The sequence below is a fragment of the Staurois parvus genome, unplaced genomic scaffold (genome assembly GCF_062004578.1).
Source record: "Staurois parvus isolate SC_StPar_1 unplaced genomic scaffold, SC_StPar_1.0 ptg000297l, whole genome shotgun sequence".
NCBI classification, from domain to species: domain Eukaryota; kingdom Metazoa; phylum Chordata; class Amphibia; order Anura; family Ranidae; genus Staurois; species Staurois parvus.
Genome location: NW_028318093.1, coordinates 3,996,141 through 4,022,121, shown reverse-complemented (window position 1 = coordinate 4,022,121; position 25,981 = coordinate 3,996,141). Strand labels below are relative to the sequence as shown.

At 40.3% G+C, this 25,981-nt stretch overlaps 1 protein-coding gene across 3 annotated transcripts in view; it reads left to right on the top strand.

Annotated features, from left to right (window-relative positions):
• Nucleotides 1-25,981, top strand: part of TRRAP (transformation/transcription domain associated protein) — a 236,450-nt gene that overhangs the window by 64,600 nt on the left and 145,869 nt on the right. For 2 of the 3 annotated variants that reach the window (XM_089682734.1, XM_089682733.1), the window contains exons 24-41: nucleotides 39-256; nucleotides 2,721-2,918; nucleotides 3,473-3,733; nucleotides 5,005-5,166; nucleotides 6,277-6,373; nucleotides 6,505-6,626; nucleotides 8,615-8,785; nucleotides 9,425-9,493; nucleotides 11,091-11,111; nucleotides 14,461-14,580; nucleotides 15,406-15,525; nucleotides 16,536-16,706; nucleotides 17,695-17,876; nucleotides 17,973-18,171; nucleotides 22,054-22,182; nucleotides 22,297-22,563; nucleotides 24,213-24,419; nucleotides 24,590-24,745. In XM_089682734.1, coding sequence (XP_089538860.1) covers nucleotides 39-256; nucleotides 2,721-2,918; nucleotides 3,473-3,733; nucleotides 5,005-5,166; nucleotides 6,277-6,373; nucleotides 6,505-6,626; nucleotides 8,615-8,785; nucleotides 9,425-9,493; nucleotides 11,091-11,111; nucleotides 14,461-14,580; nucleotides 15,406-15,525; nucleotides 16,536-16,706; nucleotides 17,695-17,876; nucleotides 17,973-18,171; nucleotides 22,054-22,182; nucleotides 22,297-22,563; nucleotides 24,213-24,419; nucleotides 24,590-24,745 — 2,870 coding nt within the window. The remainder of the gene's footprint in view (nucleotides 1-38; nucleotides 257-2,720; nucleotides 2,919-3,472; nucleotides 3,734-5,004; nucleotides 5,167-6,276; nucleotides 6,374-6,504; nucleotides 6,627-8,614; nucleotides 8,786-9,424; nucleotides 9,494-11,090; nucleotides 11,112-14,460; nucleotides 14,581-15,405; nucleotides 15,526-16,535; nucleotides 16,707-17,694; nucleotides 17,877-17,972; nucleotides 18,172-22,053; nucleotides 22,183-22,296; nucleotides 22,564-24,212; nucleotides 24,420-24,589; nucleotides 24,746-25,981) is intronic. The other variant, XM_089682735.1, reaches the window with a different exon arrangement.

The following is a 25,981-nucleotide window of genomic DNA, read 5'->3' as shown; positions in this document are numbered from 1 at the left end:
TTCATGTAATCCTGAGCTTGTGCTTTTATCTTTTCTAGGTCCATTCCTCTTGCAGTGCTACCAAGTTGGCAGCCAGCCCAGCACTGCCATGTTTCACAGCGAGGAAAACGGCTCAAAAGGCATGGACCCACTTGTACTGATTGATGCTATTGCAATTTGCATGGCCTATGAGGAAAAAGAATTGTGCAAGATAGGGGAGGTGGCCCTGGCTGTGATATTTGATGTTGCCAGCATTATCTTGGGATCAAAAGAAAGGGTAAACACACTTCACTTGTCCTTGTCTTTAAATGCCCACCTTTTACATGGGTATTTTGTTTGTTTTTTTTTTTTTGCTTTGTTGATTTTTTTTTTTTTTAAAGCTGAACTCAAGGCAGATAAAATGCAACTTGTGGTAAGTACCTGAAACTGACTTGGTATCTGCATTTTGCTATCCCTGTTCTGCAGCACTTATACTGGTAGTGTGGATCAGCACGAGGGGTCAGTCAGTTGTCTTGGGTTCACATGAGCTGACAAGGGATGGGAGAGAGCAGAAAGGTGATCTCATCAATCTTTTGTTGCTCCTTCCCTATCTAATTAGAAAGCTGGGGGTGCAGGGAGGACATCATTGTGTTACTTACCTGTTATTTTTTTTTTTCTTTCGTTTTGTAGCATTTTGAGATGAGACGGAACCTAACTAAATAAATAAGTAGACTTCGATATCTTTCTGCGAGGTCTGCTTTTAAAGTGATAATAAAGGTTTAAGTTAAAAAAAAAAATAACAAACATGTTGTACATACCTGCTCTGTGCAGTGGTTTTGCACAGAGCAGCCTGCATCAGATACTTCTTTTCTCCAGTCCCCAGCTGGCCCCTTCCTCTTGTTGGGTGCCCCCACTGTAAGCAACTTACTATGGGGGCAACCAAGCAGGCACATTTCTAAGCCTCTGCTCCACGTGTCCATTCACACACACAGCTGCGACTCAGCCCCACCCCTTTTCTCTTCTTATTGGCTCGCTGGCTTTGATTGACAGCAGCGAGAGCTAGTGGCTTCCGCTGCTGTCACAGCCAATGAAGAGAGGGAGTCCCAGGATAGCCGAAACTCCAGTGGCATATCGTTGGATCGAGAGGGGGCTAGAGTGAGCACTGGTGAGGGGGTTGAGGGAGATGCTGCACAGAAAAGGTTTTTTACCTTCATGCATAGAATGCACGAAGGTAAAAAACCTTGCGCCTTTACAGCAACTTTAAGTAAAACTAAAGGTTCCTGTATGACAGAGCAAACAAGTACTATATCCACTTACTCTGTAATGCCCAAGCCTTATAATGTAAACAAAAAACTTTCTTTACTTTTTTGTGAGCCAAATCCACCTTCATTTGTGCTTGTAAATTAGCAATAAATATGCTGAAATCTACATATCCCACAACATATTTCCATCCCACTGTAGAGCAAGCAGGCACAGCCTATACAAGAGTGCAACTCTGCTATTAAATTCAGAAGCGGTGCAGTATAATTTCTACACCTCCACAGGAAGCTGCATAGGGTGGATTTCACAGGCAGGTGTTTGTGTGATACACAAGAGAAAATTCTAAAGGGAGGCCAAAGTTCTGCTTTAAAAAATATGTTGCCCCAACATTTTATATTCCTGATATGAGTCTGTTGTACCATGTACATGTATTAAATAGTATCCCATTCTCTTTGTATTGCTTCCTTTATGTGAAATACCTGGTGATTCTGCCAGTCCCCCAGCTTTCCTTTTCCACACTGACCATGCTAGGTACGAGAGTACGTCCTTCCCAGTATGGTCAGTTTTATGGCTAAGCTGGGGCACAGCCTGGATGTCCTCTTCCAATATTCAGACTTGTGCAGACATGTTCACACCGCCCCTGCACAGCCATTCACTGGGAAGATCGGTGTACTGTTCTTTCTTCCCCAGCTCTCTAAGCCTTTTTTGTAGCTGAGAACAGAGGTTATGTGATCAATTGTAAAAACATTATAAATCCCCTAGTTTTTCTTTTTTTCATTTTAACCCGAATGGGTTGTTTTACAAGGTGATGGTTCACATTTACTTTAAGTGCACATATGCACAGAATATGGACATTAAATTATTTACATATTCCTAACAAGCAGAAAAATAGCTTCAAAACAAGACATCTCTGGCTTTTTTTTCTTATTTTTTTATAATGAAGTTATTAATTCTCAAAAATCACAACAAAGACTTCCTGACAGCTTAGACATACTTGTCAGTTTTTAGCATTAGAGGGCTGGCAGACTAACACAGTTTCTCATAGAAACACAGCTAAGATTTCAATGCTCATGTTGTGAGTTTTGAAAATTAATCTCTCCACAATGCTTGTGGATACAGGGGTGAATGTGGGACTTACTTTTACTGCTTGTTCAGAATATGTAAACACTTTAGTGTGTTTGCTCTGGGCACAGGTTCACTTTAAGGAATGAAAGAGGATGTGCATTCTTTAAACTTAAAGGGTTCAGTTTTCATGCTCATTTTTTTTAGTTTTACTGAGTGGCTTTCCACACCAGAATCCGTATTTAGCAGGCTTTATATGTGTTCTTTGCTGTAAACTTTTCTCCTGGGTAGAGGTAGGCACTGAGAATAATGAGTCTGTCAGAATACTCAGAACACTTGTAGCCAAGTACCTCTGAGTCTTCTATCATGATAGGATCTCTGTAAATGCTATTGGGTTGATTACTTTTGCTGGAAGTTTCTTCTTTTTTTGTTTCTTGCAGGCGTGCCAGTTGCCATTGTTTTCTTACATTGTGGAGCGTCTATGTGCCTGCTGCTATGAGCAGGCCTGGTATGCGAAGCTTGGTGGAGTAGTCTCCATTAAGTTCCTGATGGAACGCCTTCCTCTGATTTGGGTGCTTCAAAATCAACAAACGTTCCTTAAAGCCCTTCTCTTCGTCATGATGGACTTGACTGGAGAGGTATTTATTATATAAAGACTTCAATGCTTAGTTGTTGTTAGCACTGTTCCATTACTGAGAGTCGTGTGATTATTCGGCATGTAGATGACATGCAGAGAACCAGTATCCTGCACAGCAGCCATTAAAAAGCCTGGAAAAATGGAGCCTTCAGAGTTTAATTTGCATCATTATTGTTCACACTGTATTCAGGAATACGTTTTACTTTCTTTTTATGTAGTTTATTGTTTCTTTTATTGCATTGATATGATTTCTAAGGAAACATTTTGGCTTCTTTGAAAGAATAATGAATGCCACAAAGCAGCACTTTTTTTTTATTAGAATGATTACCTTACACAACCCCAATAAAATATAGGCAAAAAATGTAATTTGTACTTTTTGAAATGAAAAATAACTACTTAAATCTTTTAAAACATTTAAATTAAGAAAGCATAAAATTCTAACATCTTTGAACTCATCACAGAATAATCAGTTTAGAATGTACAGCATGAGTCCCGGAAAGAATTTTGCTTCTAAAATGTTTTTGCTTTAAAATCCCTTCCTCTGTTATGTCCCAGGTTTCTAATGGAGCTGTCGCCATGGCGAAGACTACTCTAGAGCAGCTTTTAATCCGCTGCGCAACTCCACTGAAAGATGAGGAGAAAACGGAAGATATCACAAACGCCCAGGAAAAGTCGTTCCATTTGGTGACGCATGATCTTGTGCGGGAAGTGACCTCACCTAACCCTACTGTCAGAAAGCAAGCAATGCACTCTCTGCAGGTCCTGGCACAAGTCACTGGCAAAGGGGTCACTATGATTATGGAACCCCATAAAGAGGTATGAAATTGCTGGGATCCTTAAACTTGTTAAAGCAGAACTTCGCTCAAAGGTTGAAGTTCCACTTGTTTGTCTCCTCCTTCTCTCTTCTACCACTTTTTTGCACACTTTTATTTTTTTGGGTAGAGTGGGTACCTAGTTTTGACAGGTACCCCCTCCTACTTCCGCCTGGATTGCCTAGCTGCTGACTTTTCATTTTCTTGGGGGAGACTGAAGCTCCTCTTTGAGATTTTAATTAACAGATTCTGAATCCAGTGGTATCCTTTTTTTTTTTTTTTACGTCATTTTTGCTTAGGCTTGTACACAACGATACTGGATACAGCAATACTGGTCTTTCCATGAGTACTCTCAGGCAGGGGTTTCTGCCTATGGCTCTATAGAAGTGAACCCAGAGCGGATTTCCAGTGGATTTGTGTATATTAAGTTAGCAACTACAAAAACGTTAGGTGCTGACTTTTAATAAACACGCGCTCACCTGTCCCCCGAGTCCAGCGATGTTCTCACCTGCTCCGTCCCTTCTCCCCTTCTCTACTCCACGGCTCGGCACCTGCATCTCAACTATGGGCACCAGGGTGTGACAGATTTTGGCTTCACAGCCTGGTGCCCACTGCACATGCGCGAGTTGTGCTGCGCCTCCTAATTGGTCCGACAGTCTTCTGGGACCTGTGAAAGTTCCCAGGAGATTGTGGGAGGGAGGAAGGGGCCGAACATCCGGCTCAATTCGCTGCGGAGGAAGTGGGAGTGGGTACCTGTCAAAAACTGGTATCCGCTCCCCCAAAAAGGTGCCAAATATGGCAGTGGAGGGGGAGCTTCCCAGATGTCTGGACTGGCAGCAGGCTCAGCCTCATAGTGAGCGGGTGAGAGCCGGAGCCAGCCTGTTCCTGCCCCCTCCACAGCCCAGTGCTCCAATGAGCCATGGAAGAGCAGAGATCTGATTACTGGCAGTCACTCACTGAAGACCTAGAGTCTTTGATCGCTCCAGAGACAGAGGCAGGGAACAGATGAAGCTTTGGACGGATGCTGCATCTGCCTAGATGAGTATAATTTTTTTTTTTGTTCCATTTCCTGATCTCTTTTAATTATCTGTCTATGTGTAATACACTTTAGAAACTCTAAGATATATCTGAAATATGTTACCAAAGGTTCTTTTGGTTTTTATATAATGCTTCTAATCTTCTGCTCACTTAGAGTGATACATCTATTTTATGAAATCTTTTCTCTAATTGATACCTTTTAACACTTAGATTCAGATTGTTGCTTGTTCTCTGTAGGTCCTGCAGGACATGGTCCCTCCAAAGAAGCATCTACTGAGACACCAGCCTGCTAATGCTCAGATTGGGCTAATGGAAGGCAACACTTTCTGCACCACCCTGCAGCCAAGACTCTTCACTATGGATCTCAATGTTGTAGAACATAAAGTTTTTTACTCCGAGGTATTTCATTTGCAGTATAATAGTAAACTGACTCAAAAGACCACCTAATTTAAAACACAGAAAACATTTAGTGTTGCCTCAAAGACGTTCGAACCGTATCTGCAATGAAAAATAACAATGTGGAAAAGATTTAATTTGGTTGCTAGGTGACAATAAAGAAAGTTTTTGTTTGAAAAGCTTGGATATTGAAAAGGCCCAAATCTGAGATGCATTCATTATGTTTTGCCTTGGTGGGTATTTACAAGTACACATTTATGCAGGAGCAATTTCAAGTGGAAATTCACCATAGGAGTTCTCAGTGAACACTAAACATCCATATACCACATGTGGTTTAATAAATGTTCAGTGCAATATCTGTATTCTGTCTGCGAATCAGTTTTTAAAGCCGGCCATAGATGGTTCGAAACCTTGGCCAGTTCAGCAGGGACCGACTGATTGTCAGAATGATTGTACTCAAGTCAATCCATTGATTGACTTGGGTACAACCAACATATTGGATTTCTAACATTCGGTTATTGCCAGCGGCTTTAGCTGCTAGCAATAATCATTGTGTTCTCCGGGCAGGGATGGCTCACAGCAATCCTGCACCGGGAGAACACAGTGGCTCTGTGGGTATGATTCCGCTGTCAACTGACCGTGATGATGGAGTAATAGTGATTTATTTTCCTGTAACCTGTGCTTCACGAAGGAAAATCACATTATCTATGGCCTGCCTAAGCATCCTTCTTTTGAAACAGCCAGCTATCTTCAGTGACATGCGACTCATGGTGTTGCTTAGTCCCCTCACACTTTTTAACATCCTGTGATTGACAGGATAAAGGCAAAAATAAAGTGACGTAGATTCCCAGTCAGTGAATGAGCCACTCATGTCCATTAACTGTGATGAGCATTTATCCCAGGCAGAGACTGACATCATGTGTTCATATATAGCTTTGCTAATGCAGTGAAAATAACCACAGACTCAAATACAGAATGTAGTAAAATACAGAAATAGCTAAAAGGGTTGGATAAACTACACAACAGCAAATATGTGTAAATTAAATATAGTGACAGGCCTCCAGCTTTCACAAATGCATTGCTTTGATTGAATTTTTTTTTTTTATGGTACAGCTCCTGAACCTATGTGAAGCAGAAGATGCCACCCTAATGAAACTTCCATGTTATAAAAGCCTTTCTTCCCTTGTCCCGTTGCGTATTGCAGCTTTAAGTAAGTCCATTGCTTTCCTCATTGCGCATAGCTTGCTTTTTGCGTTATGTGGCCCTTGGATGTAAGTAGACTGTACGTTTGTCTTAATAGTATGATCATAAGTAAAAATGGATTCTGTCTTGTCTGAACAGATGCCTTAGCAGCTTGCAACTACTTGCCACAGTCTAGAGAGAAAATCATTGCAGCTCTCTTTAAAGCCCTGAACTCTACAAATAATGAGCTGCAGGAGGCTGGTGAAGCATGCATGAGGAAGGTAAGAAGACCAGAATGAAGCTGATTGTGCTTGTTTTAGGGGGACATCTGCTTTCATGGATTCCCAAACTGTCGTCAAACTACAAGTCCCATCATACCTCTGCCTTTGGGAGTCACGCTTGTAACTGTTAGCCTTGTAATGCTTCATGGGACTTGTAGTTTCGCAACAGCTAGAGTACCACAGGTTGAGCACCCATGGCTTAAGCAATGCCAGTGCCAGACAATCACTTTATGGCATTTGTCATGAAAGTGGATCTAAGGAAAACTAAGGTGACATACCCATCAGGACTGCATTACCTGCTGATTTGGCTTCTTTCACTTACATACATGCACTGTACATGAATATTGAAAAAGAGGAGTTAGATAAGCATATAACACCATTTTCCAAAATCTTCAGTTGTACTTTCTTATATTAAAGTGTTACTAAAATGCTTGTTATACTTGCCTGGAACCTAGGGGTTTAATCCTCTGCATTGTGTAAAAAAGCTGTTTTGATCCTGACTTCTCTGGTTCTCCCCTTTTTCCAGTATCCCCCTCTTATCTCCTGATAAGACACATCGTGTGGAGGCACTCTGCACATGCTCAGTTTGGTGTGTATTGCTAGAGAGGTTTTTTTTTTTTTCCTTGGGAGAGTGCATGTGATCAGCACAGGGCCAATCAGCACTGTCCAGACAGAGGTCAGGGGTGTTCTGCATCCTGCTAGAGCAGAAAGAAAACTCCTCCAAGCTTTAACTAGTGCTCTGCTGAACACTGATCGAAGTCACAAGACTGCTTCAACTGCTAATGATAAGTTATTTAGCACTTTATTTACTAAAATAGTTGCATTTCCATTTTCTGTGTACTGTGGGAGACCATATATAGCGAATGCAGGGTCCTGGGTTTAGTAACACTTTAAGTATGACACCATACTTGCCTTGCCTATAGGCCTTTTGTACACAAACATCAACTTGTACAGGAGCAGTGTGTACAGTAATCTTTTGAAAAGTATTTGCAGAGCTTTCGACAAGCAGCAAAGCGTTTTTTGCTGAAGGCATTAAAAAAACTTTTCAGTTCCAATTTGTAAATGTCAATCACAGATTTTAATCAGAAAGTTGACTATCACTTTTTAATCAAGGTGCCAGCAGACGTTCAACAAGCTTCGAGTAGCGCTGGAGCTCACTAAAGCCTGCTAGTAGCTTGTTTTTTTTGGGACTCTGGTCCATTGCATATACTGCCTTGTGATAGTTTGTATCTCATGGTTAGAGATGAACAAATTATTCTGTAGTCTTCCTGCACACAGATATGTTTGATCTGTGGGGAACCATGTAATCTGCAAATCCATTCTCATCTATCGAAGGGCACAGCAAGTCTTACAATTTTGGTAATACTGTTGCCTGCAGGAGGATTAGACACTGGTAAATAAAAAAACCTGTACACCATCGAATGATCACTACCAGCGTTGCTCATGTTCGGGATGGATGTACTTTCAGTTCTGCTGTGTAAGACTAGACATATTTATTGCAGGCACTCAGTTTTCTTCTCCTATTTTTTTCTTCAATTAAAACTGCTCTACATTGCTTCTGGAGCTTTTTCTTTTTCATTGCAGCTCTCTGGCACAGTTGTCCTTAGCATGGCCTTTGAGTACTGCATCCGGACTGGATGTTGTTGCTATTGCCTGGAAATTGCCTTCAGGCACTGGGTTCTGTGTAGGGCACTTTCTGATAGTCTACCATGAGCTTTCCAGGTCCACAGTTGCTGGCATTGCCTCAGCACTTGCCCTATCTCTGAAGACTCAGTGAGTAGGCTGGTTGGGCTGAACATCAGGGGCTTTCTCAGTTACTTAGGTAGCATGATCATGAAATGAATCCACCTAAAATCTTGTATGTAGTGCACCCATTATTTTGACAACTGAAACAAGGAATTGTATCTATTTTACCTGAACTAAGTAGTAATTGTCTCTTCAAGATTTTTTTAATAAATTTCAACCAAGTGTTTTTTTTTTCATTGCAGTTTTTAGAGGGAGCTACAATAGAGGTAGACCAGATTCATACCCACATGAGGCCTCTACTGATGATGCTTGGAGACTATCGGAGCTTGACTCTTAATGTTGTAAATCGCTTAACGTCTGTCACCCGGCTGTTCCCTAACTCCTTCAATGATAAATTTTGTGATCAGATGATGGTAAGGGGGGGGGGGTATTTTTTTATGGATTTTGATTAGGGTTGCTACCTGTAATGCTCATTGACTTGAATTTCCTGGATATAATTAAATTGTTCATAATTTACAGGTATTGTGTATTGAGGCATAAAGTCTTTTTAGTTTGGAATTTTGAACATTGTCGGGAAATTAAACAAATCTGTTGCTGCATAAAAAAACATTCAAAAAAAGGCCAAGCTGCCTGTTATGACTCCTCTGTCATTGGAAACACAACTATAATAGCTAGACAAAGTTTATAATCCTACCTTGCTTTTATTTTAAAAGAAATTGTGCAGATCTGAGATCTCTAAGGAACTACTCTTATAACTGGAGACCATGAGACTTATAAGATGATGGTAGTTAAAACGACCTACAATTGACTTCCCAAATTCAAAATACATTTTTGAACAGACTTGGCCTTTCAATACACATATTTCCTAGATTTGCACTTATTTTATTTGGGTTAGTTATTTGATGTATTCATGGAAGGTCCAATGCATGGTGTATATAAGGCAATCAAACCTTTGCAAGGAACTTAGGCAGACTTACCATTGGGTTTCACATTCGTGATCAGATCCTTTTTAAAGAACTCTCCTAATCTCCACAATTGCTTTGTCCTCACAGCAACACCTGCGTAAATGGATGGAAGTTGTAGTGATCACCCACAAAGGAGGACAAAGAAGTGAAGGCAATGTAAGTACAGGCCATGCTGACTTTTTTGTCCAGCATTTCTGCTATTTTCTCTCCTATCCTTGTCTGCTTCAAAGTGATATAACTTATTGGCAGTGCAATTTAAGAGTCGTATTATCTCTTCCAACCTGTACTGAGAGAGAGCTCTTGCCTAGAGGAAAGGGAATAAAAATACACACAGTAATTGATTTTTGCTACTTTCGAAAGAGAGCAAGTTTGTCATTAGAGGTGTTTAGGTTGTGGGCACAGAACTTCAGACAAGGAGCTAATGAATGGGAATGGCTTTATCTGCACTCTTGATTGGAGATATTAATACTGCCTGACTTTAAAGGATGAGTGCAGTTTTAAAATACATTAGCCCATTTGATATGTCTAGCTAAATACAGCAGCTTTACAAATCCAACCTTATTTCTTTTCACATCATCTTTCATCATTATGGGTGATGACCCATCCACTTCAGATATCCTTCTGTTTGCTTTAAAAGACATATTGCGTTTTTTTTTTTTTTTTTTTTATACCAAGCTCTACTTCTAAAAAAAATGAATTGCCTCTCTGTCAGATTTAATCCCCCTTTACTTCAATACTTGGAGTCTCTTACCTAGCATGAGTATGCAAAAAGGGGCTGCTAACACTTCTGACTTTCCCTGAGCTACATAATTACTTATCAGGAATATGAAAGGTTGAGTTTACATATTATTTAAAATTTGTATCCCAGCACTTGCAATTTACTGCTGGCTCCTGTTCTCTCTTCTGCTTTCCTGACCTTCTGGTCTTCACAGGTAAGAATTAACAGTGGACGGTGCAGTCTCCAGCTAGTCTGTTAACTAGGAGGAGGGAGGAGCAGGGGAGTCATCCTGGGCTATAGGGCTGTGTGTTTCCATTGTTGCACACAGTGTAGATAGTTACCGATTTAGTTCCTGCATGCAAGGGTGGCTCCATTTAATGTTGCTAGAATGAAGCAAAGCTGAAACAGGAAACCAGGGCAATGGTCATGGCACCAGCATAAAGAGCCTGCACACTCAGTAAGTAGTTAAATTGTCAGCTGAAAATGCTTTTGCTTAATGCATATTTTCAGTGTGAATGGCCCATGTTTGTGACAGGGTTACCTTAACTCATCTCACAACAGTAACTCATTGCTATGAGTTTAATACATATGTAATTAAGGTCAGTAACTCGCTCTACTTTCCAAGCTGAGGCAGAGAAAATTGCTAGGAGTTGGGAATGCAAGGTGCTCTAAGCCATATCAACCAGTGAGATGCCAGGTTTATACCTTACTAATGTGATTTCTGATTTGGTACTACTGGCTGTTGCACTTTGAGCTTCCTAATGGCTGAATGCTTACTGATTTGATAATTAATTTCTGTATGTTTTGTGGTATGCTGTATTACTGTTATATAAATTGTGTGAGTCTCTCTGGAGTCACATCATCTGATATTTTAAATCCCTTTAATGTTACTTGGAAATAACAAAAGCAAATACTCAGAGCTTCTATGCAGGTGTGAGTGTCTTGGAGAAATAACAATGGCTGAAGGCTGGTGCTTGTATGTATAGTACACACCCACACTCTTTAAATTCTCATTGTCATCTTTTTTTGGTCCAGCCTGCCATGGAAGGGGTAGAGGTGAGAATCGGAGCTGTCCAGAAAGTTGTGTCGTCATGGTCTATTGTATTCTTGACATTGCCTTTAACAGTATCCTCAGACTTGTTCTTTGGTGTCCTTTCCATTTGGGCTTATTCATATAGACTAGCCCAAAGAAAAATGAGGGCATTGCCCATAGCATCCAGTCGGGTTTAAGCTTTTTTTTATGTTTGCTACAGGCTAGAACTTGTGAGCCAAATTCTAAATGGTTGCTATTGATGACTGCTTCATTTTTCCTTTTGACTAAAGTTTATAAATTACTCTGTTTACCAGATCCCCATCACAGAGGGGTTTTAAGAGTAGATGGGTGTTCTCTAGTGTGCCAAAATCACTTTGCATGAGTTCTGTTCACTGTGGTTAATCGAAGACTATGGGGTTGATTTACTAAAACTGGAGATTGCAAAATCTGGTACAGCTCTGACTAGAAACCAATCTGCTTCCAGGTTTTTTTTTTTTTGTCAAAACTAACATGCACAACTGCACCTGATTTTGCACTTTCCAGTTTTTGTAAACCAATCCCTGTGTATAGTGCTGTTGTGTATACCGATACCTGGCTTCAGCACCAAACACATGTGAATAGCTCAATTGTTTTTTTCCCTTAATTTTAATTAGACTCTACAGCCAGAAAGACATCTCTTGTTGGCCAAATGACTTGTAGGGTTCAGTTACTTATGTATTAATACCAGAAGCCAGACAGCCAATAGACATGAAACGTTCAGGTGGTGCAGGGGGACTCAGACACTTTTAGTACAATCAGGTCTACTTAAAATAACAACAATAATCACCTAATTATAACTCCTACCTTTGATGATACAAATGGGTCTGGTAGGCATGTTAAGGGTCCACAAGGGGGTCTGGTAAGCATGTTAAGGGTCCACAAGGACAGGTATGAGGGTCACTGATCCCAAATGTATATATTGTGTTGTGTAAGAGATTGTGTGCTTTTGTAACTTTAATTTGTTGTGTGCAGTCATGTTAATGTTTGTGGCACCAGTTGCAATAAATAATAGCTGTTAACCTGCATGGCTTATTTGTACAACTAGGGTTTCAAAAGCTTGTAGATTTCAGCTGATATTTGCCAGCGTTTCCCAAGATTTTCTTTTGAAAAAGAGCTGGTCACAATTAGGCTCAAGAACATGAATGTTCAGTCCTTAAACTATTATCATTTTGAGGCTCGCTTTTGACAGTTTTATATTTTCCTTTTACCTATTTTGAGTCTGATACTTCAGCTTGAATGTCAATGGGCTAAGGTCACCTAAAGTGTTCCACGTGAACCACCTTGCAAAATCATTTCATATGATGCGAGCGTGTAACTGTGTCAGATAACAACCCTTCAGTTAAAAGGAAAGTAATTTAATTCAGGGATCTGTTATACACAGTTATGCAGTCTCAGGAGCTAGGAGCCAGTGTGTGATGGTAGGCAATTAACACAGAAGCTGCTACCAGACTTCTGGTGTCTTCTGATTTTTGAAAAGTTGAATCACCAGGCTTACACAAAGCTAAATTAAATAAGTGGGCTGACCTAAATCTTTCATAAGTTGCCTACGTGATTTGAAAACTGAGAACAATTGAGATTGGGTTCTTTTGGGTATTACCATAAATGTTCCAATTTTTCACAGAATAACAGTTGTGCAGACATCATAGGGTGTACGTCCTAGTGCGTTTTAATGCTGGTTGACTTTGTGCAATTTTATATGTACCTTCATGCACTTTCATTGATTTCTGTGGGACACACTCCAATGCTTGAAATTATGTGTAAAAAACACCACTCAAGTAAATATGCATTTTATTTTTTCTTAAATGTGTTGACATGCACCTTTGGAGGCCCATTGAAATCGATAGAAGCCCATTAAAATGCACATTAACGATGGTTAAAATGCACATGTGCAGATATTAACAGGTCCTTTAAGGATAATTTAATCTTTTGGAACATGTTACATGTTCCACCTGTATTTAAGGTTAAATATGTAAAATGTTCCAGCTCCTGCTGCCTCTTCCCCTTAAACTGTAGCCCAAACTGCTCAGGCAGGTTTGCTGTGATCATCTGTCGCACATTGAAGTTGTCTGTGATATAATGGTCATAGGTTATGTGCTGGTATCTCAAACCTAGTGAATTTCAAACATTAGATTATCATATGTAACAATGAATGTTCACAACTCATTGTCCATAATTAATTGCACAGTGGTGGACAATCCCAGAAATCTTCTAATTAAGAAAAGATTGTGACAATCGCTGGCTGAAAATCATAGCGAATAGGCCATTGTGATTTACATTTGGAAGAAATAAACCAACCATGTCTTTGAGTTTATTTTGTGAAAGCTGGAACTGGACAGATAGTGAATATGTTGCCCATAGTAACTAATTAAATTTAGTATTTCATTCTACATTGAAATTAAAATTGGTAGCAGCTCCATTTTGGTTTCAAATTTTATTTGTACAGAATAGAGAACTGGTAAAACATGAATGTTGAATACCAACTTGGGAAAAAACCTTCCGTATTATACTTCCAGCAAGTCACTTTTGATTTTATATCTAATAACAAATTAAAGGGAATCTTTTTAGAAAGCTGTCAACCTGTCACATCTTCAGCGATGAAGGCCTTCGCTACTTGACTCCTAATAGGTTTTTATGCCAGGGTACACTTCTGTTCAGAGCTGATTACAGGAGTTGGGCAGTGGCATCCTCCAACACTAATGGGAGACTTGGCTTTGACAGCCATCCTGAAAGTTGGGGATATAGTTCCTGCTTGTGAAGTCCTTTGATCCATTTTCTCCTGGCTTTTCTCCTGGCTTCCCTCTTATTTCCTTGGTGAATTTTCATAAATTTTAATCATGTTCTGACACTGTCCATCTCCCTTAGAGAAGGCTGTTTAACAAAATCCAATTTTGGTCAGTGGAGAGTCTGTATTCCCTTATCCCATCATCAGCAGCCAGATTTCTGCAAATCTAATTTGAGTGGAATAGAACATTTACAGCCGAGGGGTTTGCATGAACGTCAAAGCCATCGTTTTTTTTTTTTTTAATGTATTCTGAATATTAGCATTGTGGCCTATTTAACCTGTTAGTAAGATGGTAGCTTCACTACCATGACGTTAGGTCTGATTTATTAACCTGAATAAACAAAGCATTATTTTTGCAATCCTTAGCTAATGAGAATTCCTCTGTCATTCTCCTATGAGAACCCTAAATATGGTTTCTGTGGACAGCATGAACCTTTTCTTCTTTTAAGCACCCCGATCAACAAGGCCATTTTTATTTTGGTCTTCATTTATCTTAAAATGTGTTTTGGCAGAATTTTTTTATCTTGAGTTATTTATTTTCTTTTATGCAGGAAATGAAGATTTGTTCAGCAATTATCAATCTCTTTCACCTTATTCCCGCTGCTCCTCAAACTCTAGTTAAGCCACTGCTGGAGGTTGTAATGAAGACTGAGCGGGCTATGCTAATTGAGGTAAGTTGGTTTTTACACTTTTGGTTGTCTACACACTGGTAGAAGCAGCTGTTTTGTGGCTTCAGTAGTTGTGAGAGCGCATCTGATTTCTAAATAACTGACATGGCAGCCACTGTTAGAGAAAGGTGAGTGTTTTTAACACTTGGTTTGGCACAATTGTGTTTGGTGTGAATATAACACCTGTTTCTGTTGATTCCTACATATATTTCCGCTGGAAATTAGGTGCACATACAGGCTCGATCCCAACTTTGACAACTTCTAAATGAAGAAGAAAGGGAAGATTGCAAGTTGTGTTCACTAAAAAGCCCCATTCACACTGGGCGGAATTCAATTTACTTTGCTGATCCCCTGCTGAGCAGAGGGGATGGGTGACAGGTCCATGTTTTCGCAAATAGGGCATGTTCTTAAAACAGAACAGACTACAATAAATATAAGCTGCAGAAAACGTTGTGAATCGCTTTTACTGGAGTAGTTGCAGTGAGTTTACTGCCGCTTCAAGTCCAGTGCCGAAAACCAAAACCAACATACTGATGGTTTTAAGCCTTTGCTCATTTAATGCTGTTTTTTTTTTCCTTTTCCTTTGCTTCATTACAGAGGGGCAGATTTTTTTCTACTTACTACCCCACGTAGATAGCAAGCAGGAACTTTATCCGTTACTGCATGGTCATGTCAACGTTGACATGAAAAATGCAATACTACCTTACTACTTGTACCTACAGTAGGCACTTGTCAGACAGCCAGCTATTTCAAGGGGTTAAAGCAGAGTTCAGGGCTTGCTCTTGTTCTGTGTGGCCTCTTCTTTAAATTAATCTCTTAAATCTCCAGGCTGGAAGTCCATTTAGAGAGCCTTTGATAAAGTTCTTAACCAGGCACCCGTCTCAGACTGTGGAGCTTTTCATGATGGAAGCTACATTGAATGATCCGCAGTGGAGTCGAATGTTTATGGTAAGGTTTCAGTTTTCCCTGTAGAAACAAGCTTCTTTTATGTATGAAAGCCAATTTAGTTTTCCTTTTTTTGCATGATGGGGAATTAATTCCTGACCTCCTTAAATGCTCAGTTCCTTCACACTGTTCTGTTTCATGGTTTTACTAAACAACCAGTTGATGGTAACTTTAGCTTTCATTGATCTTATAGGTGGTTTGCTTTAATTAGCTCTGCCTAGCTAGTACTTTTAGTATCTACTTTTATGTATTTATTTTTAATATTTTAAGGTTATATTCACTAGTTTGCATTATAGGTGTACTTCAATTCATCCTTATGAAAGGTGCATTTTGGTGGAAATCAAATCACAACATGCCAAAACACAGAGGTGTGAATAAACCTCTAAAGGTTAGACCCATTTCTGCAGTGTGCCTCTATTACCTTTTGATAGCCAGAAAAGCCTTTTTCGTGTCCTTTTTTTCATCTTGGGTTCATGTTGAGGGCTTCAGGTCCTCACTTTGAGGCTCAGCCCTGTCCCTTGGTGATCAGCCTCCTCACCCTCCATCACATTGGCTAATGATAGCTGTTTTAGTAACCGGTAAGGAATGTTGTTACTAGGAAAGGTATGTGGTGTTTGGCCTTGCAATCAAAACATTGAAGGCCTTTAGTTACAAAGTGATACTAGGATCAAAGTGGTATACAGAAGAAGCTTTCCTTTTCACCTTAAATCTGGGCCATAATAAATCCAATGCAGCTGCATTTAGCAGATATATCACAAGTCGCCTAGGTGAAGCTGTGACCTCTTTGCTATTTCTAGATGCGTGTTCCTGTTGACTGCTAGAGATCATCATTATGATTCTTGCACAAATGCCTTAGTGGTTAAGGTGAGAGACTAGAAGGTGCTCATGTGATATTACTTCTCTGTTTCCCCCTCTTACTGTTAGCAGTGCCAACTGTCTGGCTGGGAACAAATGGCAAATATGAGAGAAAAACATTTGTAGCAATTCAGAATTTCTTCTTTTTACATCCACAGAGCTTCTTAAAGCACAAGGATGCAAAACCATTACGAGATGTGCTGGCTGCTAATCCAAACCGTTTTATTACCCTTCTAATGCCTGGTGTGACACAAGCCACGGTGAGGCCTGGTTCTCCCAGCACCAGTACCACAACAATGCGGCTTGACTTGCAGTTTCAGGCTATCAAGGTAAGTGGGGCCTTATTATATCAAGGGCACAAAATAATCATCTCAGAGCTATTCATTTAGGCTTGGGCAAAGGATATTTGGGCATTTAGTGTATGAATTCCTTTCCGCCATTCCCCATCTCCTGCGTCTGTTACCATTGACTTCAGCTGGGAAACTTGTAAGAGCTGCAGGAACAGTAAATAGAGATTTCTAGGGTATCTCTTATAATATCAGGAGCCATTGGCTCCTGCTGCTGTCAATCACAGCCAGTGAGCCAATGAGAATAACGAGGGGGTGGTGGTGGGGCTGAGCCCACAGTTCTGTGTGTGTGAATGGGCACACAAAGTAGTGGCTCGGGAGCAAGCCTGCATGGGTGCCCCCATGGCAGACTGCTTGCTGTGGGGGCATGCTGCGGAAGAGAGGGACCAGGAGCGACGATGGGGGACCCCAGAAGAGGAGAATCAAACCACTGCATAGAGCAGCTAAGTAAAATATTTTTGTGTTTTTTTTTTTTTTTATTTGCCTTTATTATTTTAAGACCCCAAGCTTTTGAATACCAAAAATAATGACAAAAATGTATCTGACTTTTTAGGGAAGGTAAACAAAGGTAATATGTATAGAACAATCAGCTTGTAGTGGGTATGGCTACTCTTAACGCCACTTTCAGACCTCTTACAATTTCAACCTGAATGGTGCTGTTAGTGATGTAATTGAAAATTGTAAACCTCATTACTAAAATAAGAGAGAAAAGAGAGAAGCTGCATAGTATAGTCAAATCCAGGAATCTTTTGCTTATGCTCATTGCTCCTAGGCCATGTTGGTAATTGTATTTCATCAAGTGATGGTGACAGACTAGTTAAAATCTAAATAAATAATTCACTTCGGTGACGTGACTATTGCACTATTCTACGTTAGCTGTGAATGTTGGCTTTTTACTATTCGTCTGTACTGTTTAGAGTTTATTCGAGTAAAGGTCAATTTACTTATTTCCTTTGCTTTTCTTTTCTAGATAATTAGCATTATAGTAAAGAATGATGAAAACTGGTTGGCCAACCAGCATTCATTGGTAAGTCATTTAAGACGTGTGTGGGTGAGCGATGCCTTTCAAGAGCGACATCGGAAAGACAACATGGTGGCAACAAACTGGAAAGAACCCAAACTTCTGGCCTTCTGTTTGCTCAGCTACTGCAAGTAAGAGTCTGCAGATTTGTGCGGATAAAGATGATATAAAGCTGACTGTATAATGTGCTGACAAGTCTAATGGTTTTGCCTTTTTGATTTGTGCAGACGCAATTTTGGGGACATTGAACTGCTTTTCCAGCTCCTTCGGGCTTTTACTGGACGTTTCCTATGCAACATGACCTTCCTGAAGGAGTATATGGAGGAAGAGATTCCCAAGACGTACAGCATTGCCCAGAAGAGAGCACTCTTCTTCCGATTTGTTGAGTTTAATGATTCCAACTTTGGTGATGAGCTTAAAGCTAAGGTGACTTTCCATAAGACTTTGAAAATATAGGTCTTTTTTTATTGTTATTTTACTGTATCTGAATATTATTTTGTGGACACAGCAGGGGTATAAGACCTGGAGAATAGGCAAACAAAATTCACAGCGAGAAAACAGACATGCTGCATTTTCCCAATTCTTTCTATAAGGTTTAAGTGAGGGTTATACAAGTATATTTTTTAAAGTTAAACACCATGCAAAAATTATTTCTTTTAAATATATTCCTCATTAGCCTCAAAGGATATTGAAAGGATAATTACAGTGAATATAAAAAGTCTACACACCCCTGTTAAAATGTCCGGTTTCTGTGATGTAAAAAAATGAGACAAAGATAAATTATTTCAGAACTTTTTCCAACTTTAATGTAACGTATAAACTGTAAAACTTAGTTGAACAACAAACTGAAATCTTTTAGGTGGAGGGAAGTAAAAATAAAAAAACTAAAATATGGTTGCAGAAGTGTGCACACCCTTAAACTAATACTTTGTTGAAGCACCTTTTGATTTTATTACAGCACTCAGTCATTTTGGGTATGAGTCTATCAGCATGGCACATCTTGACAATATTTTCCCACTCTTCCTTGCAAAAACACTCCAAATCTGTCAGATTACGAGGGCATCTCCTGTCACAGCCCTCTTTGGATCACCCCACAGATTTTCGATTGGATTCAGGTCTGGGCTCTGGCTGGGTTATTCCAAAACTTTAATTTTCTTTTGGTGAAGCCATTCCTTTGTTGATTTGGATGTATGCTTTGGGTCGTTGTCATGCTGAAAGATGAAGTTCCTCTTCATATTCAGTTTTCTAGCCTGAAGGTTTTGTGCCAATATTGACTGGTATTTGGAACTGTTCATAATTCCCTCTACCTTGACTAAGGCCCCAGTTCCAGCTGAAGAAAAACAGCCCCAAATGCTGCCACCACCACCATTCTTCACTGTGGGTATGGTGTTTTTTTGGTGATGTGTAGTGGTGTTTTTGCGCCAAACATATCTTTTGGAATTATGGCCAAAACGTTCAGCCTTGGTTTCATCAGACCATAACACATTTTCCCACATGCTTTTGGGAGACTTCAGATGTGTTTTTGCAAAATTTAGCCGGGCTTGGATGTTTTTCTTCGTAAGAAAAGGCTTCCATCTTGCCACTCTACCCCATAGCCCAGACATATGAAGAATACGGGAGATTGTTGTCACATGTACCACACAGCCAGTGGTTGTCAGATATTCCTGCAGCTGCTTTAATGTTGCTGTAGGGCTCTTGGCAGCCTCCTGGACCAGTTTTCTTCTCGTCTTTTCATCAATTTTGGAGGGACGTCCATTTCTTGGTAATGTCACTGTTGCGCCATATTTTCTCCACTTGATGATGACTGTCTTCACTGTGTTCCATGGTATATCTAATGCCTTGGAAATTTTTTTGTACCCTTCTCCTGACTTATACCTTTTAACAATGAGATCCCTCTGATGCCTTGGAAGCTCTCTCCGGACCATGGCTTTTGCTGTAGGAAGCGAGTAAGAAAATGTAAGGAAAGACCTACTAGAACAGCTGAACTTTATTTGGGGTTAATCAGAGGCATGTTAAATGATGACAGGTGTGTACTGACTCCTTTTTAATATGATTTTGATTGTGTTTGCTTAATTCTGAACACAGATACATCCCCAGTGATAAGAGGGTGTGCACACTTATGCAACCACAGTATCCTAGTTTTTTATGTTTACTCATCCCCCCCCCCCACCCAAAAAAAAAAAAAGATTTTGGTTTGTTTTTCAATTGAGTTGTACAGTTTACAGGTCACATTAAAGGCGGAAAAAGTTCTGAAATTATTTATCTTTGTCTCTTTTTTTTTTTTTTTTTTACATCACAGAAACCTGACATTTTAACTGGTGTGTAGACTTTTTTTTATATCCACTGTAATATATTCAAGGTGTAACATGTAACAATATTACAAAAGGACTGGTCCCCGATCCCCTGTTTTGACATCTAGAAGGGGATCTTCTTCCCACACTAGCTGTCACAATTTTGAAAAAACAGGGCCGTGCAGGTCTCTGCCTGCCTGGCCGCATTGTCCATTCAGTGTTCTGTGAATGGGAAGACTACAAGTCCCAACGGCTTTTGTAGCTGTCGGCTTGTAGTTCTCAATAAACTACCACGGTGCTGTTGAGCGCTGTGGTAATTCAGTTAGACTTCCTGCTGTTGAGTATCTGCTTGCCCGTACACGGTACAAGCACACAGATACACTGACAGGTCTACAGGAGTCCTGCGGGGCACCAGCGATCTGTTGATCGCTGATGCACTGCTTTACAGGCTCCCAAAACAAAAATAAATAGTAAATGCATATTTTTTTACCTGCAAAATGTGCATTTATTATTTATTTAGTTTTTTTTAAAGGTGAACTCGTCCTTTATATCTTCTTTGTGTGCAGCAAATGCTTTTTTAAACTGGGATATTGGCTTGTAGAAGTAGCAGTGATTACATCACTGTGCTGTACATAGCCTGTGCAGAGAGCGGAGCTGATGAACCCACCAGTTCCACCCACTACAGGCCACCCACAGAATACTATTGAAGGGGTGGATACAAGACCAGCGACCCTGCAAAAGAGAGCAGCATTTATTACAGGAAGCTTCTGAATAGAGGCAAAGTTCAAGAGCTGTTTCATACTGGATTACTGCATAGATTTGGAAGAAAAACAAAACACATGAAGATTCAAGTAAGAACACACATGGCCATTGTAATTAGACAATATTAATTTAGCCTGGAGTTAAGCTTTGGAATACAGTTTTGTGCAGATCTATTGTAACCAGATATCATGTTTCTGAAACTTAAATTGGTCAGAGTAAACTTGATTTTGAGTTTTTACCATAGGTTCTTCTTTCTCTTTACGTTAACACTGTTTTAAGCAGTGAAAAAACATTTTGGGGGAATTGGGCATGGGGGAGGGATTAAAAACTGTCAGGTATTGACAGCTGTTTGTCCCACTGGAGAGATTAACCCTTATGTCCTGTCCTAATGACAACATTGCCAGAAAAGTAAGCAAGTGGAAATCTCTTATGGCTGTGGCCATCAGTAGAAATATCTATTTTAGTACATTGGTGAAAAATGATAGGACCTTTCACAGCATTTTATTACTGCCCCAAATCCCTGTTAGAGATTTACCTTCATGTCCTATCATCATCACCTGGAAAAATCACAAAGGATAAATCTCGTAAACAGGGCTACAAACTACAACACAAAAAAACTTCCGGGTGTGATATCCATGTCCCACTTACACTAAACTTAAAGAAAATACCTTTCATTGGAGTCCCACTTTAATACACATTTCACACATCACTCAGACTCTGCTAGTGGATTGATAGTTACTTTCTCCATGCAACGGCAGATCCTAAAGTGATTGTAAAGGATCAAATTTTATTTCTTAAAAATAACAAACATACTTCCTTGTTCAGTGTAATGCTTTTTCATATAGCAGCCCCAATTCTCTTCTGGGGATTCCTGCTTGTGCTCCTGGCTCCCAGCCGCCTACTATGTGGGCACTTGTGTGGATTTGCACCTGAGCCTGCCCTGTATGTCCATAGATAAACAGCGCGTGGCTTGGCCCTGCCCCCGGCTTCCTGCACACTGGCTGTGATTGATAGCAGAAGGAGCCAGTGGCTCTTGTGCGGTCTCTGGGCCTATGAGGAGGGAGAGAGCACAGCATTGGATCGAGGTCAGGCTCAGGTATGTATAAGCAGGGGCTATGGGGAGCTGCACTCAGGTTTTTTTTTTTTTTTTTTTACCTTTTTAATGTAAAGAATGAATTAAGGTAAAAATCCAGCTTTTAAAACCATTTTAATTCTGATGTTTCTTCTTAATATCTTAATGCTTTGTTTTACATAGGTTCTGCAGCATATTCTGAATCCTGCATTTCTGTACAGCTTTGAGAAAAATGAAGGGGAACAACTCTTGGGCCCACCAAACCCTGAAGGAGATAACCAGGAGAGCATCACTAGTGTTTTTATTACTAAGGTACCCTCAGGCAGTTACTGTGTTTTGTACACGCTTTTGATGTGTTTAGTGGCATGTATGTGTGATATTCATCCTGGATTTCACTCAGGTCTTTGTGCTTTTATTCTTTTGCAGGTGTTAGACCCAGAGAAGCAGACAGACATGCTGGACTCCCTCAGGATTTACCTCTTGCAGTTTGCCACACTTCTGGTGGAACATGCCCCTCATCATATCCATGACAACAACAAAAACCGCAACAGCAAACTGAGGCGACTCATGACCTTTGCTTGGCCATGTCTGCTTTCTAAGGCTTGTGTAGATCCAGCATGCAAGTACAGCGGCCATCTACTCCTCGCACATATCATATCTAAGTTTGCCATACACAAGAAGATTGTTTTGCAGGTGAAGATCTGGTCTTACTATGAATAGTTAATCTAAATCTCAACTGATGCTGCATTGTCTCCCATCCTGTGCCTTCACCTGGCACTTGCCCGAAAGAAAGATGTTAATGGCATAATCCACTTTGCTTACTTTGCCTTGTAAATGAAGTGCAGTATGTCAAATTATTGCCTATGTATAGATGATCTGAAATCATGCAGCACTACCCAAACAAGTGAGAACTATCACTCTCTCATAACTTTCAAATATTTTCAAACGAACAGAATATATTAGCAATTAACATGTGATCTTCAAACCAACACAAAATTATACACAATACCAATCAGGGAGAAAGAGGAAATAGAAGTATGTCCTTCGTGAAATAGGATCCAACTGATAGGAGATCAGTGCCAAATATTTCCATTATTAACATGAACAGTATGATATAAGTAAATCCTTAGTGAAGTAGAATTCAACAAATAGAAGGAGATCTGCAGCAGTTTTATCACCAATACCAAAAACCTCCATGATGGTGTTCCCCCACGTAGTGAAAGGAGAGCATTCCACCCAGTGATCTATAAATCTGCTCACCTCCAGTTATGACTCCTAAATTTCATAAGAGGTCAAATAAGCATTTTTCCTATAAATGATTAATCATGATGTCTTGTTCTCCAGTTATAATTTTCCACCACCACTCCTCCACACATCACATCAAGCAGATACGCAAAAAACAGAGAAGAAAATGATAGTGCTCACTGCCATACTTTTATTGAGATAGCAATGATATATATATTCGCATGATAAAATAGAATATTGCTCTAAAAACCAGCATGCTTTGCAGCATACTCTGCAGCAGAGCTCTGTGTAGTCCAGGTCAGCACAAACTCCAATGTACCAATGACTTCATCAGCAAATAGGTCCGCCCTTATAAACATTACGTCTAGCATTCAGGAGACCCTTAGTAGGTGACCTAGCCAATTTTTATATTAGATAGGTCTTACTAAAGCTGGGCATGCTACAATGTATGCCCGTGCAAGGGCCCTGTTTACCCGCACAGGGATGCACAGGTGTTCCATGCATCCCTATTGATGTCAATTGGGATGCAATGGTTGCATGAACAAAGATGCTGCTCCCAATCTGACATCTGTGCAGGTGCATGGCCCTGAATACACACTATCTGCGTTTGGGGCCATGCACCTGCACGGATGTCAAACTTAAAGCAATGTCTGCATCCATGCAGCCACTGCATCCTAATTGACATCAATGGGCTTTTCTGCACTGGGATGCACTGAACATCTGTGCATCCCCATTTGGATAAACATGGTCCTCGCATGGTAGTATTCTGTAGTACACATTATGTGAATTAAGCCCTAGGTGGCAGCTTATTTTGTAAATGAACTACATATCCTGCTTATTGACAAAACTGCTGCTTATTATTTTTGTCGTCATATCTTCTAAAGTATTAGCATATGTTTTGCCATGAAGTATAGCAATTAAAGCCTTGTGTTATGATCACATGAGTGCTACCTGAAAATAGTCTATTTCCGCAGAGTTGCGACACTTTAATAGTTGAATAAAAGCACAGTGAAATGATAACATCAGTTCTTTCTCCCCTCCCTTTCTGACTGTTGTCTGTGTATGTTCATGGGGTTTTTTTTTTTTTTTCTTTTCAGGTTTTCCACAGTCTCCTGAAGGCACATGCAATGGAAGCACGAGCAATTGTCCGCCAAGCCATGGCCATCCTGACTCCAGCAGTTCCAGCCCGCATGGAGGATGGACATCAGATGCTTACACACTGGACAAGAAAGATAATTGTCGAGGAAGGACACACGGTCCCCCAGTTGGTGCACATTCTGCATTTAATTGTACAGCATTTTAAGGTGAGCAGTTCATAAAACTGGTAGGTTAGTAAAACAGAATTTCTTATGTGATTGAGCACAAAGGGGTCCATTGCATTGTCTGCTTTGCTACTTTCAGCTATAAAAATAAAAAAAAATGTTTCTTGCATTTAAAATATTTTGTAAGGTGTGATTGATCCTATTATTTACAGGTTTACTATCCGGTGCGGCATAGTCTTGTGCAGCATATGGTCAGTGCAATGCAGCGCTTGGGCTTCACTCCCAGTGTTACCATCGAGCAGAGGAAGCTGGCTGTTGATCTAGCAGAGGTGGTCATCAAATGGGAACTGCAGAGGTTAAAAGATCAGGTATGTGTTGTGGGTTTGTAATTTGAAGAATCTGAAGTGATGTCAAACATTAAAGGAATTCTATGGCCAAAGCATACTTTTCCTTTACAACATCAGCATTGTAAGAGCAATACAAATAATAGTTATTTTTGAGAATCCACTATAAGCTTACTTGAAAAATCTCCTTTCATGTTGGCAGTGATGCCTGTCTACTGGCCAGCTCTTTCCAACACTTCTTGGATTCCCTGCATGCTTTGCAGCTTCCCTTCTGCTGTTTGTGTTCATTTTCTAAGGACTACATGTCCCATGGTACCTTGCTGCCTTCAAGCAGTGATTCCTGTACTGACTCCACTTTCTGAAACTCCACCTCTTCTGTTATGAACTAATTGTATTGAAACTTTGAACTTGTGCTTTCCACTCTCTATATACATAGACTTGCACAGGACCATTTTCTGAGACACAAAAATGTTGGGAGACCATCTGAGTTCATTTAAGCACAGTCAAAATTCCTAAGATCTGATAAAGAGGGAGTCTGTTTGGCCCCCAAAATGCAGTAGATATTTACTGCTATGAATCAGTTTTATCAATAAATCTTAGGACTCTTGGACATGTGTTTTGTGCTGGCGTTTGACCAGGGGCAGACTGACCATTTGGAAACTCGGGCACTGCCCGACGGCCCCGGGTCAGTAGGGGGCCCCATGAGATGCCCCTGGTACCTTTTTTATAGGCTTTTTTGAGCTTGGGCAAGGACACGGGCCCCATGATCCCCTATTGCCCAGGGGCCCCATGAGTTGTCAGTCCGCCCCTGCATTGGACTGTATATACATGGATTTTCATATCTGGTCTCCACTTCCTATTTCACAAAAGGGGTGTCCCCATTTTGTGGTGTGCCCCAGTAATAATCTGACTGACCCATTGAAAATCTGTATCCAGCTCTGCAATTTACTTGTGTTTGGACTGTGCAAGTCTATGACTGCTCACTACACATTGGCAACCAGGTGTCTGAATAGATTGCGGAAAGAGTACATAAAGCCAGTGCTTATAGCATGCTGTAGTTGTTCTGAGGTAAGTAGCAGCTTGAATGGGTAGTTTACCATATAGATCAGGAGGAAGACTAAAGCCGGCCATACATGGATTGAAAATTCAGATGTTTCAAACATCGATCCATGTATGGGCAGGCTGATTTGTTCCCAAGTTGATCCATCGATGGACTTGGACACAACCAGCCTGTCAAATTATTCTGCATGCAATTACTGC